Source organism: Lonchura striata, chromosome 19 (assembly GCF_050655825.1).
Source record: "Lonchura striata isolate lonStrDom1 chromosome 19, ASM5065582v1, whole genome shotgun sequence".
Taxonomy (NCBI): domain Eukaryota; kingdom Metazoa; phylum Chordata; class Aves; order Passeriformes; family Estrildidae; genus Lonchura; species Lonchura striata.
In genome coordinates, this window is record NC_140721.1 from 11,529,152 (window position 1) to 11,547,797 (window position 18,646).

Consider the following 18,646-nt stretch of genomic DNA (forward strand, 5'->3'; position numbering starts at 1 on the left):
ACTGTAACCCTCTTTTGCTATTGTTTGGAAAGCTTGGCTCAGCTCCTGCCTTGGCCATGCAACACAGGCTAAACACACTCCAAGTGTAGACATGGATACACCGCAGAACAACAAGCAGTATGCACAGCCGTGGCATCAGCGAGCCTTCCTGAAACCAGAATAAAGTAAGGGAATCAAGGCTCAGGCCTGCATGGAAACCCTCAAAAGAACTTGGGATAATCATCTGAGTCCCATTCTCTGGATTCCATCTGCCCTGTTTAAGACAACCTGTATTTAATGTTATGTCAGTCAAGGACAGTTTGACAAAAAGCAAATGCTGGCAGTGTGCCATTCCCAGACTGAGCTTTTCAGTGCAGCAAGTTGACCAACTGAGACTGGAATCATACTCCCCTAAAACCAAAGTGGAGACACATACTAAATATGTTTAGGTGAAAAAGCAGACATTGAGGAGTCTTGAAAACAGTCTTTTATTCCTCCCAGGAGCATCCCAAGTGGTCTCTGCAGGCAATCAAAGGGTGCTGGTGGTCCAGGCCACACTGCACCTGGAGCACTGTGCCCTCTCACTCGAATAAAGAGGGGAAGTTCTAGTCCTCCTATTTCAAAATGACTCTTTGCCAAATCAATAGAAATCCTGCACTCAAGGGGTTATGAACTGGTGGGAAAAAGAAAAGGCAGGAGAGGGGGCTGTGGCGAGAGCTCCCATAAGCAATTAAACAGCTTCCAGTGTACAACAAATCCAGTAGGCATAGAGACTGACAATCCCACCACTCTGCAGGCTCTGCTGAGCCCCCCACAGCCCACTGCAGCCTCTACTGACCCCTCTCAGCCCTCAGAATAGTGTCATCAGTATCCCCAAGGAGTGACTGGGCAGTGAGCAACTTCAATCTTTACTAGTGCTGATCCCATCACAAATGGCCATGGGTTTACTCCAGCTCCCCAAGTAACCACAGCACAGCCACAGCCTTTCCCTGTGACATCTCCCAGGCCTATACTTGGTCTGCATGAGGAAAAGCACAAGTCCCAAAAAGGATCAGTATTTCAGATACTGAAGGCGGGAGGGTTACTATTTTCTGTTATTTCCCTACACGGTCAAAGCCTTACATTTTAGTCCAGCAACTTCATAGTCTTCTTCCTCCTCCTCTTCCTCTTCAGCATCTGGTACATCAGAAACTTCCTCACCTTCTTCGCCTTCATCTTCAGCAGAATCCTCTGTATAGTTCCTAGAACAAGGCAGGTGTATGTGTTTGTGATACAAGAGCCTGAGCATCAGTGGCCCTGGTACTGTTTGGGCTGTACAACACCACCAGGCTCAGCCAAAAGCTTCTTGCTGCATTCCAGAATATCAAGTTATAGCTACAGCTCAAAGAGCAGTTCCTCAGCTAAACATCTGGGCTGAAAATTCCCAAGAGCTGAATCTAGGTATTTTTTGGTATTCTAGGCACCTTGACCATGGGACAGGGGATTTTAAGACTGTGACTGCTGTGTAATTACTCCTCCCTGAGAGGACGATTTGCTATTTGCCCAGGTCTGCAGGCCTAGCCTAAAGAGTTTCAACAGGGGCTCTTTTTCCTCCTGGAATATTTTCCCTTTTCTTAAGGAAATAGATTGACTTCCTTACCTTATGGGAAACAGATTGGTGAACAGAATGTCAGGTTTCTCATGTGCTGAAGTCAGAAGCCACACAAACTCCCTGCCCAGCACATTCTGGCTTCTCATCTGTGTCTGTTTAATCATTCATAGAATCATAGAATGGTTTGGATCAGAAGGGCCCTTAAAGCCCATCTTGCTTCAGTCCCCCTGCCATGGGCCAGGACACCTCTCACTAGAGGCAGGTTACTCCAAGCTCCACTACTTCCAGAGATGGGGCAGTCACAGCTTCTTTGGGCAATCTGTGCCAGGGCTTCATCACCCTCACAGGGAAGAATATCTTCCCAATCACTATCCAATTTAACCATGCTTTCTGTCAAGGAAGAATGTCAAGGAAGCCATTCTCCCTTGTAAATAGTCTCTCTCCATCTTTTTTCAGGCTCCCTTCAAGTACTAAAAAGCTGCAATTAGGTCATCCCAAAGCCTTCTCTTTTCCAGGTTGAACAATCCAAACTCTCCCAGCCTTCCCTCATTGCAGAGGTGCTCTATCCTTCAAATCAACTAGGTGGCCTCCTCTGGACTTGCTCCAACAGGTTCACGTCCTTCCTGTGCTGGGGACCCCGGGGCTAGGAGGGAGCACTGCTGGTGGGGTCTCATTTAGACCATTAAAAACCAGCATGCACAGGCAAAGCTGCTGTGGGAGTCTAAATCCCCTGGAGAAAGAGCATCTTGAGCAATAAAAGGAATAAAACTTCCAAAGCACAGAGGATAAAAGATCTGCTGTGGGAATCCAGGGCATCCCTCTGGCTGCCCTGGAAGGTCTGGGACCCTGGCAGGGGTCAGGAACCCCCCCTGGACAGAGCCCCCAGAGACACTGTCTGTGATCTCTGTCCATGGAAAAGAGTTTTCAATCTTACAGCATGAATTACAAGCCCTGAGTGTTTGATATGAGTAATAATTAAGTGTGGCACGGGTGCAAACATAGAATTTTAGAATTCTAAATAAGGGGTTCAAAGGAGGCAAGATGTAGGAAATTGTGTGTGTCTTGTCCTTTTTCTTCTTCTTCATGTCTTCCATGTTTCACTGTAGTGTTGGCATTTTTCTGTTGGTTTAGACTGGGGGCCCACTGTTCAACATAGGTGACAGATATTGGCACTTTATTGTAAATCCAGCACAGGAGTTTCTGGGAGTTTCTGGTATTTAATGTTTGTAACATCCCACTGAGGGCAGAGCCCCACACACTGCCCTGCAGGACAGAGCTGCAGCAGGGCAGCAGAACATGTTAGAGATAAACAGAATAAACAACCTGGAAACCAGCACAGACCAGTTATGACTTCTTCTTTGGCAGCGGGGCTGACAGAGACTTTCTACAATCTCAGGATCATTTAAATAACACAGGTTTTGTCAATCTGCCAGGCTGACATTCTTTTCCTATCTCAGCCCGGAAGACAAGAGCAGAAAGCAGAAAACAGGACAGGTGTTCTTAACCTGATGGCTCTGGGCCAGGAGCTGAGCAGCCTGCAGGTGGCTCTGCCCACATCAAAGTAACTATGAACTCAGGCTACAACAGTTGCCTTTAAGCCCTGTCATTTCTGTACAAGCATGATGTACTCTTAAACGGTGTCCAGGGAGTAAGTAATACTTTTGAAGCTATACACCAGCTGCATGGTACTGGCTGGCACACCTCTATTGTGTTGCTCCTCTGTCAGGGAAAATCTGCTGGCTGCTTCTGCATCAGGTGCCACTTGACAGACAGCCTCACCTCACTGGCATACAGGGAGATGCAGCTCAGTCACCACCAGCAAATGACACCCACTGTAAAATGCTTAAGTTCCAGCTTGCAACTCAAAAAACTTATCTAACCCTGTGCTGTCAGGAGGCAACTACTCATATTTGACACACCTCCTCAAATCACATTCCCTTTGTCACATTATAAGGTAGTCCTGTTTTGCTAAGGTTATCAGGTACAGAAAACCATTAGAATGGCATTTTGACTTGTTGTAGCAGAGTAGGAATTGAGCTGCATCCTGGAGTAATGTCTGTTGTAGCTTACAAGAACACTGCAGTAACTCAGCCCAGGAACTCACAGAATTGCAGCCACCAACTACATGAAGAAACAACCCAACCAGACACTCAAAGGAAAACAATTCTTGGTGCAACTAATTTTGGTGGTTGTTTTGCCTATGTTTTCATTTCCAAACCCAAGTTTTAATAAGTAACTCATGAACTTGTAACACATCAGTAGAACACACAGGTGTGCTAAACTTGCATCCTGAAACTGCTTTTCTTCCAGTGCTGCTTTAATGGGGTAATTTCAAACCTTCTAAAGGGGCTTTGCTCCAGGCTGGCTTGGGTCTGGTGAAAAGAGGCCTGGGACTGTGCTGCGACAAGGTCACTCACCTGCTTCGTGAGCTGCGCCGGGCTGTCGAAGGCTGGCACGCTGGGCACTGCCATTCCCCGTCTGGGATCTCATAGAGCGCCGGCCGCAGGCAGAACAGGTGGAAGGCCTTGTTACACTCATCACACAGGATCAGCTTGTCATCCTCACCTAGGGAAGTGAAGCTCACTTGTAACAGGGCCACAGCCTCACTCAACCCAAGAGTCAGAAGCTGCTGCAGTGCTAGAGGGCAGGATTAAGCAAGAGAAAGATGCAGAGTCTCCTCCAAGGGCAGGGATCCTTTCTCTTATGGCCTTACTTGGGGATCCATCTTTCTGTTCCACCACGATATTTATGAACAGCAGCATTTAAAAACAAACAAAACCAATGCGAAGTCCCTTGCCCTGCGAAGATTTCACTGAAGGCAAAGATAGAAATCTGCCAAAGAGGTTCCACTCAGACAAACATGGGGAAAGTTTGCTGCAAACCAGGCCCCAGAGCTGTAAGCTAAAAATTGAGCTATTTTTGTTCTATGTTCAGTCTGGTTAACCTACATGATATCTTGTTTCTGCTCAGTGTGACAAGGCTACACTGAAAATCAGTATGCAGCAGGACTAGTCTCTCTCTGTGCCTCCCACTGATGAAGGGAAACTGGGAAACAATCGTGAGCCAGCTTTCCTTTACTAAAGTGGAAAAAGAAAGTGCAGAGGGCTTGCCAGCTTGTCTTTTGTCTTTCTCTAACATCTCAGTTCTTAACTTCTGTGAAACTTATTGTGTTAGTCTCAGGTGAGCATCTCCCCCCACCCCCAACCCCTTACTTTTGCCTAGAAGCTCCTCTCAACAGTAGGTAGGACAGTTTTGGCACTGGTTTGGAATACCCTGAGATTCTGCAGTGAAGGCAGATTTTGCACCATTCAGCCCTTAATTCTCTGAAGGGATGGATGGCAAGCCTTGTGGTAAACAGAAGTTGCCCAGCAGTCCCCCAGGCTCTGCCTGCCCTCATTTCCCACTACTGTTTCAGCAAATGTAAAAGTGGTGACACAGAATGTACTAACAGGCTCTTTCCTCCAGGCTCCTATCCAACAGGAGAGGTTATGGCAGAACAAATACCAGCACCTAATCTCTGCTGACACCCCTTCTACTTCACCCTCCACCTAGAAGACTCTAAAATCCTTCATGCTACAGTGCACACAGAGAAAGTATCCCCTCATCACCTGTTTGGTGACCTCTCCAGCTCATTGAGTAGTTCTGCTCCCACTCTGGCCTCAGAGCAGCAATATCCCACCTCACTTTCCGCATAATAACCTTCCCAACCTCTCCTTGCCTGCTCCTTTTCTAAAAGGCAGGATTAACTGACAAGTCTCAGATACCCAAAGACAATTCCAAAAATAAACCTAGGGAATGGACAGTTGCACAAATGTTCCCAGAAGGATTTGTAGATTACTTTCATTCAAGTACCTTAAATATCCAGGGGATAGCAGCTCTGCAATATTGGCTACATAAGAATGGTTTACTGAAGCCAGGTTCAAATGTTTCTGAGAGGTCAATGCTGCTGACCATAAATCCTGACATTCAGAACTTAAAATACAGCCATAGTCAGAGTGGCAGACTACAAGGACACATTGCCTAAGTGCAGCAGAGAGGTGACAGCATCCAGCTGTTACACAGGTAGGAATTCTGTGGGCAGGAATGCCTACCTTTCTTGCGACACACTTTGCATCTGGCATTCTCTGCTGACATATCCCACTTGATACAGGCATCCAGCATCCCCAGCAGTACGTGCATACGGGAGAAGGTCTGGGCCTCACGGATTGCTGTCTTCCATTTCTCCACGGCTGAAGCAACCTGCAGACAGACCTAACATCTTCAAATGATGCACAGACACAGCTCCCTCCATTCTAAACATGTTTTTCTATCCCTTAGCTGGGACCCTTCATAACCAAAGCTCAACTCTGATACTTATTTCCTTCTGTGTTATCTCAGCAGTTCTGGTTGTGGTTTATCCATATCCAGTCTCCCTGGATCAAACAGTTTCTTTGTAACAGTCAACGGTTAATTTTGCATTTCACAGTCAAGCTGAATCAATCTACATAAACTCCACTAAATTCTTGCTCTGAAGGTCTAACCCAAATAATCAGCAGGCTAAGAAAATAAAAGGCAGAAATCTAGCATTGTAAAATGTGGGAGGAAAGTTGTGGAACAGCTGGAAGTCACAGTGGAAGGAGGATTGAAGTGGCCTGTGCTGCCCTCCAGTGGGTACCACACAGGCACACAGACCTCAGCAACACTGGTGCAGTCCCTGAGCTGTTCAGGTGGCAGAGGGAACCCTGTGCCACCAACTTACAATCACACTGCACAGGCATTTGCACCGCCAAATATGAAACCAGATGCTTCCCTGAGACACTAATGGTCTCAGTTCATCTGAAATCCCAGAAACTGGGAATAATGATGACAGCGTCAAGGCCAAGCTTACACCAGGGCAGCTGCCAGGGTCTGCACAGAGCAAGGCCAACGGGAAACCATACACCCAGCTCAGGAGGTTTGGAAACACCATTTTGATAAATCTGAAATGCAGCAAGACAGAAGTTATCCAGAGCCATCTCCCTCTCCAATGGTAATCTTGTGCTCTACAACAGTGAGGCAATGGCCCAGACATGACAGGGATGTAATAGGCCTTAAGTTAATGTTCTTCTACTGCAGGAGAATGAAAAAACAAACAGTGAAGTGTCAGATAGGAAAATCTAAACTCTGCAGCTGACAGCAATTTGGGAGCCAAACAAAACCTGAGAGTTTTGCAGAGTTGCACATTCTCCTCTGAATTTGAGGAAGCACAGCATATATCAGATGCTTGGAAAAACACACAAGCTTCTGAAATGCCACCATCCCTACTACTGTTGCTAGTGTGGATCCTGGAGAACCACCAGAGACAAACGTAAAGCTGCCCAGTGCCTGTGGAGGTTACACAGCTCTGCACTCTTTATTTGCAGAACATTGTTGAGGTGCTTCACATATGGTGTATTGATTTTCCAAGAAACTGTTCCATGGGTTTTGCTGTTAACATGCCGGGCCAAGATAAATCTGCAAAAGCTGTTGGCAAGTTTTGCTGAGATACTTCTCCCCAGGTCTGTGGAATTTAACAGATTTCTAGCCTTGCTTCCCAAGCATCAGGAGACTATGGCATTTGAGCAGCACCAGTATCAAGGGAGTTCCAGTTGCTAACAAGGCAAAATGGAAGACTGGAGGAAGTTACTTAAATCCCCTCCATACTGGATAGCAGCAACCAAGCAGGGAAAAAAAACAAAAAGCAACCCCCAGAATAAAAGTCCTCAGTCACATGTCAATCTCAGAGTGACAGAAAACACCTTCTTTGGTAAAGGTAGACAAGCCTGCGGATATAAAGGCTCTCACCTGGTACCCTGAGCTGAAACCCCTTGGAACAGCTGAATCTGGAATTGCTTGGTTGTGAAGCCGCTCTTTGAGGGATTGTCTGCAGGTGCAGACTGACTCTCCCTTGCACAGACTACTGAACCTGGGTCACAGGAGTGATACCCCACCCATGTTCTTCACTTTTCTCATGCTGTAGTGATGCAATGTCATGCTACAAAGAGGTCACATTCCCTGTGCTGTTCTGGGACAGTCCAGCATGCTACTACTACTGGAAATGGGAAATGTTTGCATCAACAGAGGCACCAGCCTGATTTTCAGGAGCAGCCTCAAGCCAGGTCTCACTGCAATCCTTTGCCACTCAGCAGTGTGAGCTCCAGCAACGTAGCTGAGCCAGCAGGAACGGGTGCCTTGCCTGTTAAGCCATAACTTGTTTCTCAAAGGGAAAATGAGACATACCCATACCACAGGGCTGCCATTCTTCCTCTAAAGTCTGGAAGTACATTTGAGTGTGTTTTTCCAGTGTGACTATGCTGTATTGCACCTCCTGTGTGTTCTCAGTGCAGTTCTGGCTCAAAAGGCTTCATAATTCCTAGCCTAGGCAGATTTTTCTCCACAACAGTCTGCCTGGAAGTCAGGGATTTTCCTCAGATTAACTGTATCTAAGAAGCAGGCAGCTCTTTCAAGGTCGTCTGTAAACGTTTTCTGTTTTGGCAAAAAGAAAGCTTATTTCAGATAAACTGAGGTTTAAAAAAATTGCCAAACCAACCAAACCAACAAATAACCCCAAAAAAGTTGACCATTGCTTGTACCACCACAAAGGTCTAGAAAAGTCTGAACAAGATAGTAAGCAATGCACTGCATAAATAAATGCTCCAAACAGACTGGCATGACACTAAATCAAGTGCTTGCAGGGGAGAGACCTGCACAAACCGACTGTGTTGTAATAAATCTGATGCTACCTTGAGTATGCCTTACAGCTACAGCCTCCAGGGTTACAGCTCCAAGGCAGATTGGAGTAAAGCACAATATGGTGCTGCTGTACAAACAGATGTGCTGATCCAAATCCTTTCTGCCTCAGACCTCACCAACTTTACAGCACTACATTTTGCTGCAAGCTTTCAGGATACATCATCCTCCCATTACCCTTGCATTTAGGATTGAAGATTTAAAATTAGCAAAGTTTAAATACTTCAGGACAACTGAGAAATGTGAAAATTTCTAACACCTATCCAAATTATTCCGCTAACACAGCAATAGCACAACTTAGCAAAGACCTGATGTTCAAACAAGCATTCAGCATATAGTGACAGGAGCTTTAAAAAAAGCCCCACAGATCCACACCAAAATAACTACCCCCAGCCTCAGTCACAGATTCCCAGAAAGGTTTGTGTTGGAAGGGACTTGAAAGCTCATCTTGTTTCAACCTCCCCTGCCATAGGCAAAGATACCTACCACAAGATTAGGTTGCTTCAAGCCCCATCCAACCTGACCTGGAACTTTTCCAGGGATGGGGCTGCCACAGCTTCTCTGGGCAACCTGTACCAGGGCCTCGCCACTCTTACAGGAAAGAATTTCTTCCCAATACCCACTCTAACCCCACTCTGTATCAGTGTGAAGTCACTTCCCCTTGTCCTGTCACTACATGCTCTTGTACATTAGTCGCCCTCTACCTTTTTTGCCTGCTTCCTTCAGATAAACACAGATGAAGAAGTATTTGTTTTTTTAAGTTGGGACTTTCAAGTACTTCTCTGATCCAATTCTGATCTTGTTGCCTCTGCTGAAGTCAGTGATCAGTCAGGCAGAGCTGAGGACAGTGGAGAAAGTCTTGCCATGGGGCATTAATGTCCTACTCAACTTAGTGTATAGAAACTACCCCTGAACTAACCCCTGTTAGGGTGAAAACACTGGTGCGCCACAAGTGCCTGCAGTACCCTTCCCAACCCTCTGCAGTTCCTCTCTATCCCTTTTATTAGGAGGGATACATACTTAGTCTTACAATACTACTTTTCTCCTGGAGGCTTGCCCAGGAGGCTTGTTTGCCCAGACATACCTCCAAGTGCTTCTACGCATCCAACAACTTGTATCTCCCTTTGCCTAATGTGGTATTTACCTGAATCTCACTCCCTTGAAGTCACCAAATCCCCAGCATGTCTCTCCTTCTCTTTGTGGACCAAAGCACCATCAGACCTCTCTGGCAGATACAACTCCTATTAAGTTCTCCATAATATACTTTTATTTAAGCAGAACTGTATGGAAGGAACTTGACCCATTTCCTATTCACAGAGAGAAAATTAGGTAACTCCTCACTATTATTTTTATTTTCCCCATACATTTACTCCTAAAAATAAATAGGCAACACCTGGCCCCATAAACACCAAACACACTCAACTACAAATCTGAAATGGGAGGAAGCTGCTCAAGATTTAGTACCCCAGGAAATGTTACTGCTACGGCTCAAAGAGCTCTACTGCAAAACCAAAACAGAGCCCTGAGGTGAACAGTACCTTGGCTTCTTCTGCCATTTTCTTGTCTTCATCTATCTCCTCAGCCCTGGCAATGTAATCCTCTCCTTGGTGTTTCCTTCTCTTCTGCTTAGGGGCCATGAAACCTTGCAGAAACTTCTTAACAACACCAGCCTGGAGCGCAATCACACACTCTCCAAAATCCTTTAGGCTCTCCAGCGAGTACACCTGTTGGAAGAGCATATGACCCCATAACGGCTGAATATTACTCTCTCTGCTGCTTGAAATGCATCAGCAAATGACCACCCATGGTACCTAATGTAGTGTGGTTACCTGCCACACCTGGTCATAGAATCAGCATATTGCCGCTGTCTCAACAAGACATGCTGGCTTTGATGTAGAAGATAAAAATCAGCTATGGAGTTTTGCTCCATAAAGAAGTCTGTCATAAGAATATGTGAACAGGACACTCAGCTCCAACATTATGACCTGCCTACACTTCAAGCCATCAGCTGTGTAATCTTGAAATAATTGTTTAAAGGACAAATGAGAAAATTTATTTCCTGCTCCTCTTGTCTGAGGAGAACAAAAGACTGAAGACCTTCCACAGAAAGTATAATCTCATACTTGTCTTGTTCACTCACTTTTGCTTCATATTCTGGTGTCACATCAACATATCCCAGGCCTCCCTTCTGCAGCCGCGTTGCAACCTCAATCAGATCACTCTGGAGGTAGTTCAACAGTTCCTGGTTGCCATCACAAGATTTGAGGCCCAAGTTCTGTTTCCGAGCCAAATGAATTGAATGTGTGATGTCCTGATACCTGGAAAATCAAATCCAACCTTTGAGTACAGGCAGAGCACTGCCCTGGGAGCTGGGCAGGCTCTCGCACAATGGTCTCCACTGAGAGCTATGAGCTCCACCAGTGCAGAATGTTCTTTGAAAGACACATGAAAGCACGTGGCAGTTCTGGCTCACAGCAACCAGCACTGCCTTAGTTCCTGGTTTCAAGGAGGAATTTAAAGACTAGCAGAACTTCCTCACTGTTCAGTGTTACTTATCCAGAATCTGCCCAAGAAAACCAGCAATTATTCAACCTGAATGTCCTCTCCAGCACAGGAATAATCAAAGCCCAGCCTGGGATGCTGCCCCAGGAATGGTAAGGATTGCTGTGCCAAGGACATGCTCTGACTTGGAGAAGGCACACACACAAAAACAAAGCGCAGGCTCACTTTTTCTCCAAGCGCTCCTTGAGCTGGCTCTCCCTTACTCCTTGGGGGTGCAGGCAATCCAGCAGCTCATCCAAATCCTTCTGACTGTCACAGAGAAACCTGAAAGACAGAAAAATGCACCTAGATCACCTAGGGTATCTCTGTGACAATACAATTTCATCTTCTAAATAGTTCCCAATGATCAGTAGGTAGGGATAAGAGGTAACCTATATCCTGACCCGATGGAGAAAGATGAAACATTTCCAGGAATGCTGGTAGAAGAATTCTGACTCAGGTTGGCTTTGTTTCAAGGTCCCCAAATGTAGCCAATGTCAGGATAAGAAAAACAGAATCAAAATAAACACAAAACTGGTTTATAGAATTATTTTCCCCATTAAGTTTATTAAAACACTGATGTTTGAATTTAGCTGTCTATCCCCAGGGATTCCATTCACTACTCTACAGTTAATTTAAGCAATCTGAATGTTGTGTTAGATGACTAGAAAAGACTAACACACTATGTACTGACAGCATGGCAACTTAATATTTTCTTTCAATAACCAGAAGTCCCCAGATTAAAAAGGAGATGTCCTGGCTGATCCCACAACTTCTGCTGCTGGAGCTGTGTGCCTGTGCAGGCTCTGTCTCTGCAAGTGCGTAAGTCCTCCTCTAAGCTTGCCCAAACTTGAAAGCTCAAGTGCAGAATCTGAAAACCACACTGATCAGCTTGAAACCTTCCCGCTCAGGAATCCTTGATGACAGCAGTGGCCATCAGCAGTTAGCCCAATCTAAAAGGGGAACTACTTTTACAGAGTTCTCGAAATCAAGATATTCTTCAATTCCAAAGTACGATCATGTTTGCATGCTGGGTTCTGCATTTAAATGAGATTTAAGACAACCTGAAATTCTGCCCTTTCCTTCTTTTCTTTCCAACCCTATTCCAGGAAACCATGGAGATCCTTCATGTGAGCGGATGTGGATTCAACTCAAGCTTCAGAGGTCATTTATAGAAAATACGACTCATTCCCTATCTTCTATTAAAGTATTGCTCATTAGAAGAGGGAAAACAGGAAATAGGAGAATCAACCTTATTTGGAAACAACTGCAAAGGACCACTCTCTGATCCTTACTAGAAGATTCCAGATTTAATCTTTCTTCTTGGGCACAAGCTCAGATGAGCCAAGCAACAACTAGAGAAAGATATTGTGGCTCCTCTTGGAATACCAGTCTCCACAATGCTTATTTTTCCGGTAGAAATACTTACTAAATACCATATCTGAAACTATTTAATGATTCTGTGTATGGTCCTACTAGGGCAATGGCCTCACAATTTGCATTCAGCTAGGAAATTCACTACTCTAATAGAACATAGCATTGATTGTTCAGCAACAGAAGCAGAATGTTTTTTAGCCAGTCATCTACTTCAGTACATCTGACCCTGTGGAGCAGCCTCACTCTGTACCCCAAGATCAAAACCTTTGGGCAGCACTACTCTCTGCACTTCTCCCTGTGGAAGAGGACAGAGCAGCTTCAGATATCCTTCACCCACTAGAATCTGTCACTACCTGAGAATAGCATAAACCACACTCCAAACCATCTGCTCTACAGATACCCAGCACAGGAGTATTACCCAGACACCTTGAGATGGGTTGCCCAGGTCATGATAAAACAATACCAGACATCAACATACACTACGGAATCCAACTAGAAAAATATTAAAGATTACAATGCCTGAGCTTTCCCTGCTTTCTCCCATGGAGACAAATTAAAGAGGGGAAGTCACTGCACTGTTTTGTCACACTGTAAAAAGGGCACTGGAAACAGTCATGATGTAGGGTTTGGGAGAAGACAACGCAGGCTGCTGGGCAGCTGCAGAAGACAGCTCCCACCCTTTTAAGAAAGTCAGAGTTAAGCCCTGGTACAACTTTGTTCCTGCTGAAAAGGACATGGGACAGGGAAGGAAGAACAGCTGCAACAGGTACTTAAATCTTCCCAGTTCACCCTGAAGATTAAGAACTAGGATTTCTGGGACAGGGAACTGATCTACTTAAGTCTGAACTTAAGCCTAAACCTAAGCCTGATCTGCAAAATACAAACATAGACATCATGTTAGTTTGATTAGTAATCCCTTTCTGCTCTGTGCACCCACAGCTCCTGCTTCCCAAACTAGCTCCAGGCATACCCTACCTGTAGGAACTACCTGCACATCCAACTGGAGCTCAACCACTTCCAGGCTGGGAGCATTGACATGGTAAGACAGGGCTGGCATTTTAAATGGGGAAGACAAAAGTGAGTCTTGCAGAGAGGGATGGTAAGACAGTTGGTGCCCTTTGTGTGGCCTGGCACAGGTTAATCACACACTCTAAAAGGATGGGAAAGATCCCTCTGGGAAAGTCAAGACCAGGTGGGGGGTCTTCAAATTGATATTCAAGTGGGAAATCCCGACGTAAGGGCTTCCTGCATTCCTAAAGAACAGCCTAGATTCTCTCCTGACATTTCTGGCAGGACAAGCCAACAGACAGGTCAGCAACCAGAACAGCAGGCACAAATGGCACAAGCATCAAGGAGCTCTCAGTATTCATTCAGGCTGAATATTCCTACCTGTTCTCAGGCTACAAGGGACACAGAAAGGTCTAAAACCTGGCCTAAGGAACAATGAAATTGAGAGGACAACAACTAGAGGAACCTAGGACCAGTAACTGCTTTGTAGGGTTTGTGGAAATAGGGGCACTCCATCTTTAGAATACAGGCATGAGAATGGAGTCTGTCAGCACCCACTCATTAATTGAAATTGTCTGCTGAGGGGACCCATCATACCATGCTGAATTCCTAAGAGATGAAGAACAATGGCAGTTATTCTGCAGAGATGCCACTGTTTCCAAAACTCAACTCCTTTCTGACCAGGATGAGAAGTCTCCTGCCAAGGCTATGATTCCCCCATGGTTCTTGCAGGAAAGATCAGGAAGTACACAGCTCACAAGCACTATGGTACAGACAGAGACTTCTTTGGAATCTATATACCCAGAACAAAGATTTTTAAATAAGGATCAACATTTGTGCAAGTGGAGCACAAGGTGAACAGAGAGAGTGGTCCATCTGTTCTGGAGAAGAAAGAAGTAACTAAGTGTTTATGATGCTACACTTTTAGGACTGAACACTGGACCCTTCTCTTTTTGGGGACAAAGTACTGACAGCAGAACTACTTCTGTGAGATACTGTTTATGTAACTCTTGATAGAAGTATAAATCTATTTCTCCCTTTATCAGTGCCCTACCAGCTACCATCCTCAAGGGGGAAAGGGGCAGGACTGTGAAATACAACTAATCAGTTATTTTGGTGTTTAATTTTAGTCTCACCACTCTAAAGGATAAAAGGGCTAAAAATGCTCTATACACATTCTGAGGCTACTCAATCCCATGTTCCACACACCACTAGGAAAAGAGACAAACAGCATGACTTAAAGCAGAACACAAAGAAATTAAACTTCCTATGCACATACCAAAATTATGAGTTATAACCGGGCAAGTCCTTGTATCCAAACAACACATATCAAAGGTCTTCAGTGTGGGCTTGGGGCTTCTCACAGTGTCCAAGGACAATATACACATAGCAGCCAAGGAGAAGACTCTTCCATAACCACTTATGCTCAGAGCATAAGATCTTGAGATCAATGGCAATGGCCCCAAAGGAAATGACAGGAATAGGAATATGGATTTCCTCAGAGGAAAGTTAATAGTTCCTGGCTATTTCCTTGAAGTAAGAGCTCCCAGCCTGTCACTTGGCTTTCTGTGGATACTTACATATAAGTGGTGGCAGGTGTCAGACAGGTACTTAGCAAACAAACTCTAAGGAGCTCCAGATCTTTAAGGAAAACCTTTCAGCTGAGAGACCTTATTGCTTAGCTGCAGGCATAGCTTTGGATGCCCTATTAATCAGGGAGAGACAGCCAGCACAGCACTCAATCAGAAGGAGTTATCTGTCCTTTGAGAAGCTGCCTCTGTGCCCTTGCTCAAGGCCCACGCCTGGGGCTCAGATCTTCCACCTGCACTGCTGCCCCTGCCTGGCAGAACAGTGCACGTAGGCCCTTGTGAAAACCAGCAAGTGCTTTGACTGTCAACACTTAAAAAGTCCTTCCTTCCTAGCAGGGAGAAGAAAGAATAAAAATTAAGGACACCGTGGCATAATAGCCGGGCCAAAAAAACACCACACAAAGCCCAGTGTCTGATGTCTGGGTGGCCAAAAGGCAGAGCAGGTATGCAGTGACAGTTCTTCTACCTACCTCTCCATACTGCAGCAACTGCTGGTTTGAGGACTCCTCTGTGTGCCAGGACAATTCCTACTCCTCAATGAACTCCTCTCTCAGTAATTTGTCCACTGGTGCTTTGAACAGGTGCAATTCACAGATCAAGAGCAGCTGGTAGCAGTCAGTTGTGTGCCTCAGCTGCAGCACTTTCCTCTCTATTTGTTTCCAGCTTCCTCAACCCCAAAGGTAAGAGACAGCACTTGCTCTGACCATTTAGTAGGAAACTCTAAGGCAAATCTTTTTGAAAGTGTTTTGGGCTTCTGGCTGCCACTTTAAGCTTTTTTAAAAGAAGCTTCTTAATTATTTTTGTTGCTTTCTTTTCTAAAAGGAGAATACCATCCATTATGGTCACTCCATACAAAGCACCTCTTAGTGACAGAATATAATTCAGTACTGAGTGTGTCCAGGATCTGGTTCCAAGAGCTGCTCCTCCCAGGCTGTGACTGGTTACTCCACAGCACTCCTGCTTCTGTCACCACACTGATCTCCCTCAGAATGTTGTTGGGAGCTGCCAACCTGAATGAGCAGATCAAATACTGTGCTTTTTCAAGTTCAGCCTGGAGTCACAGAAGTTGAAGGAATCCTGTGTTAGTTAACTCATCCCATTTGGCTCTATGTTGCCCTCAGTGTTAGCAATACGCTCTGTAAATTTAAGCTGCTGTTTTCCTTATGGAATTGGTCCTTTTCGTAGAAAACACCTTGCCATCTCTGCTCAATAAAGATCAGGTGTTAGATGAGGCAGTTAGGAAGAGCAGAGGACTTCCCTGTGGATCACATAGCCTGTGAGGACCCATTCCCCAGGAAAGACCAACTGCCTGAATTTTGGCAAGATGTGCAAAGGCCCAGACTGGTAACAGGGTTGGGATTTCTCATGGGAGGATGGGGCAGTGAAGGAAAAACAGGAACTCTGTGATATCCTGTGACCTGCTGCCATGACAGAGAAGCAGCCAGGCAATACCAAGTCAGCACTCAATGCTGATAGCTCAGACAAATCGAGACACCCACAATTTCAGTCTCTTTTACAGTTCCTGGTGGGTGAGCAGGTACACGTTTAGTAAAGTAGTTCTGACTGGCAACTATTCTCTGGAGATGAGTTCAACTCTATCAAAAACCAAGGAACCTCACTCTGTGTGTCAGCAGTGGAACTCTTGTGGGACATACACTTTTAAAGAGGGGAGCTGCAGGAGTTGACAGTTATCCTCAGGGTTATCTAAGAAATACAAAATGCTCCACAACAGTTAACAGGTGAAGCTTAGCCAGGGTTTTCTGGCATGGGGACAACTGAAGAGCACTCCTTACCACACAGAGCAACATCCAACACAGGAGAATTTCTTTAAGGACACTGATAGGGCCAATTACTGGAGCAGGTTACAATCAAGCATGCTCAAAGGTAGATTTGATTCACTTAGAAGACACTGCTTGGCATTGAGAAGTATTAAAGGGATAAGAGGCTGTCAACATGGAAGAACAAAATATTTTAAAGTCAATACATCAAAGAAGCATTTTAATAGCTTGATTTATACTGGCTTTGTATGATTGATTAGGGTGAATGATGGTTCCACTGGCTCTTGGACTGGCTGTAGTAATATCAGCAGGAATAATATCAGTAAAAGGAGCCTGCAGAGCTGCTGAACCAACCCAACTGCTCAGCACTGAAAGAGGAACAGGTTTGTAGCAGGGTTTGGTAAAAGAAATCTGTCTAGACTCCTTGACCTTTACACTTTGAGTACTTTACAGCCATGAAAGTGTATGTTACCATAAGTTTTGGCCCTGCTTGGGAGTGGTAGTCTCAGCAGGCAGGTCTGTGGTGAGCATGGAGTGGTGCACCTTGCTCCCTTGGCCATCACTGCCTGTGCTCTTCCGCTTCTCTGCAAAACAAAAGCACAGGCTCAGGAAGATTCTTGAACAGCATTTCTACTATTCCAAATATGTAAAGCTAGTTTAACTTTTTAGGTGTATACTGACAAAGCACTTTGAAAACCAAAGGAGGTAAAAGCAGCATTTTTATTTCTGACATCTCAGATAACACTCTGACATGAATTTAAATTTTTGCTCATTCAGGCCTTTGATTGTTAAGTTTCCAAAGGAATGTGCTGAAATCCTGCCCATTGGCTGCAGCAGCAGCAGCAGCTGAGAGATGAAAACAGCTGGAAGCAAGGAGCTGAAAAGGAACACAGCTGGTCAGTATTTGAAATGGCTCTAGCAAGAAAATATACCCACAGAGGAACATGGAATGATACATCTTCAGCTCAGTCAGTCTCAAAGACACAGGTGGTGATTAAGCTGCACCTGGAAGAAAGATCTCACTGTAGGGTTGCTCTGTTCTATTCTTCTACAGGTGTCTAGTTTGCCCCTTGTCTAAGACAACCCTACCAGGTGTGGACTTGGATCTAACTCCACAAGCTCTCCCATGCAGGACTGCTGTAGGTGGACTCGGTGCCAGAATGTGATGTTCCAAAAGCAAGAAATGATCACAACTGAAACTCAGTTGAGTCCGATTATTGCAGGATCTTCTGTCCCAAGAACTACTTCCACACAGAACTGTTGAGTTTCCTTCTGTACAGATAGGTTTTTGTGCCTGTTCAAGCTTGCAAGGCTCCCAGACTTGGGCTCCAAGTCAGCCAGGCAAAATCACAGAATAAGCACTAGAAGTTCAGCAATTCCCTTGCACCTCACCTGAGAGTAAGTGCATGAGGGATGTTTGCCAAAACAACTTCAATCAGCAAAGCTGTGCATATCTAACAATTCCACAGGCTGATCTGGGACTTTTGGCACCAGCAGAATATCAGCATTGTGAAAGACATCTTCATTCTGCAGCACAACTAATTGTGCAAGGGTCTGGCACACTGTAACTCAGCAGGGTCAGGGTGAATCAGAGGGATAATACCAACTGACATCAACCATGCTACTTGAAGAAGAGGAAACTGTATGCCATGGTCCTTAGGTGGAACACTGTAGGCAAGTCTCCAGACCTGCAGCAGTAGAATGTAAATATCACCAGCACCTCCTTTGCGCAGGCTCCTAGAGTTAAAAGGAGGCTTAAATCAGAGTATCCCAATGAAAACACTCTGACACTTTCACATTCATGACTCCATTTGAATAGTCAGAGCAGAGGAAATACCCTCAAGAGACTGTACCTCCAGGGTTGTAGTCCTTCTTCAAATCTTCCTTTTTCTGGTGGGGAAGGGTAAATCTGTAGTCTATACTGTCATGTACCCAGCCTTTCTCAATAAACAGGCCAGGAACCTCATCTGAAAACAGCCAGTACCTGTAAGAAATATGTTATTAGGTACCTGTTGGTGAAGATGAAATAGGAAAGC

The 18,646-nt window shown here is 45.2% G+C and overlaps 1 protein-coding gene across 6 annotated transcripts in view; it reads right to left on the minus strand.

Annotated features, from left to right (window-relative positions):
* The window catches only part of BAZ1B (bromodomain adjacent to zinc finger domain 1B), a 43,488-nt gene that overhangs the window by 5,554 nt on the left and 19,288 nt on the right, over positions 1 to 18,646 (minus strand). For 4 of the 6 annotated variants that reach the window (XM_085557674.1, XM_085557677.1, XM_085557675.1 and 1 more), the window contains 8 exons: positions 18,464 to 18,594; positions 17,083 to 17,194; positions 11,045 to 11,143; positions 10,458 to 10,635; positions 9,856 to 10,041; positions 5,662 to 5,821; positions 3,988 to 4,135; positions 1,102 to 1,220 (listed from right to left, as the gene is read on the minus strand). In XM_085557674.1, coding sequence (XP_085413800.1) covers positions 1,102 to 1,220; positions 3,988 to 4,135; positions 5,662 to 5,821; positions 9,856 to 10,041; positions 10,458 to 10,635; positions 11,045 to 11,143; positions 17,083 to 17,194; positions 18,464 to 18,594 — 1,133 coding nt within the window. Of the gene's footprint in view, positions 1 to 129; positions 149 to 1,101; positions 1,221 to 3,987; positions 4,136 to 5,661; positions 5,822 to 9,855; positions 10,042 to 10,457; positions 10,636 to 11,044; positions 11,144 to 17,082; positions 17,195 to 18,463; positions 18,595 to 18,646 lie in introns of those variants that run through there. The other 2 variants (XM_085557678.1, XM_021540375.2) reach the window with 2 other exon arrangements.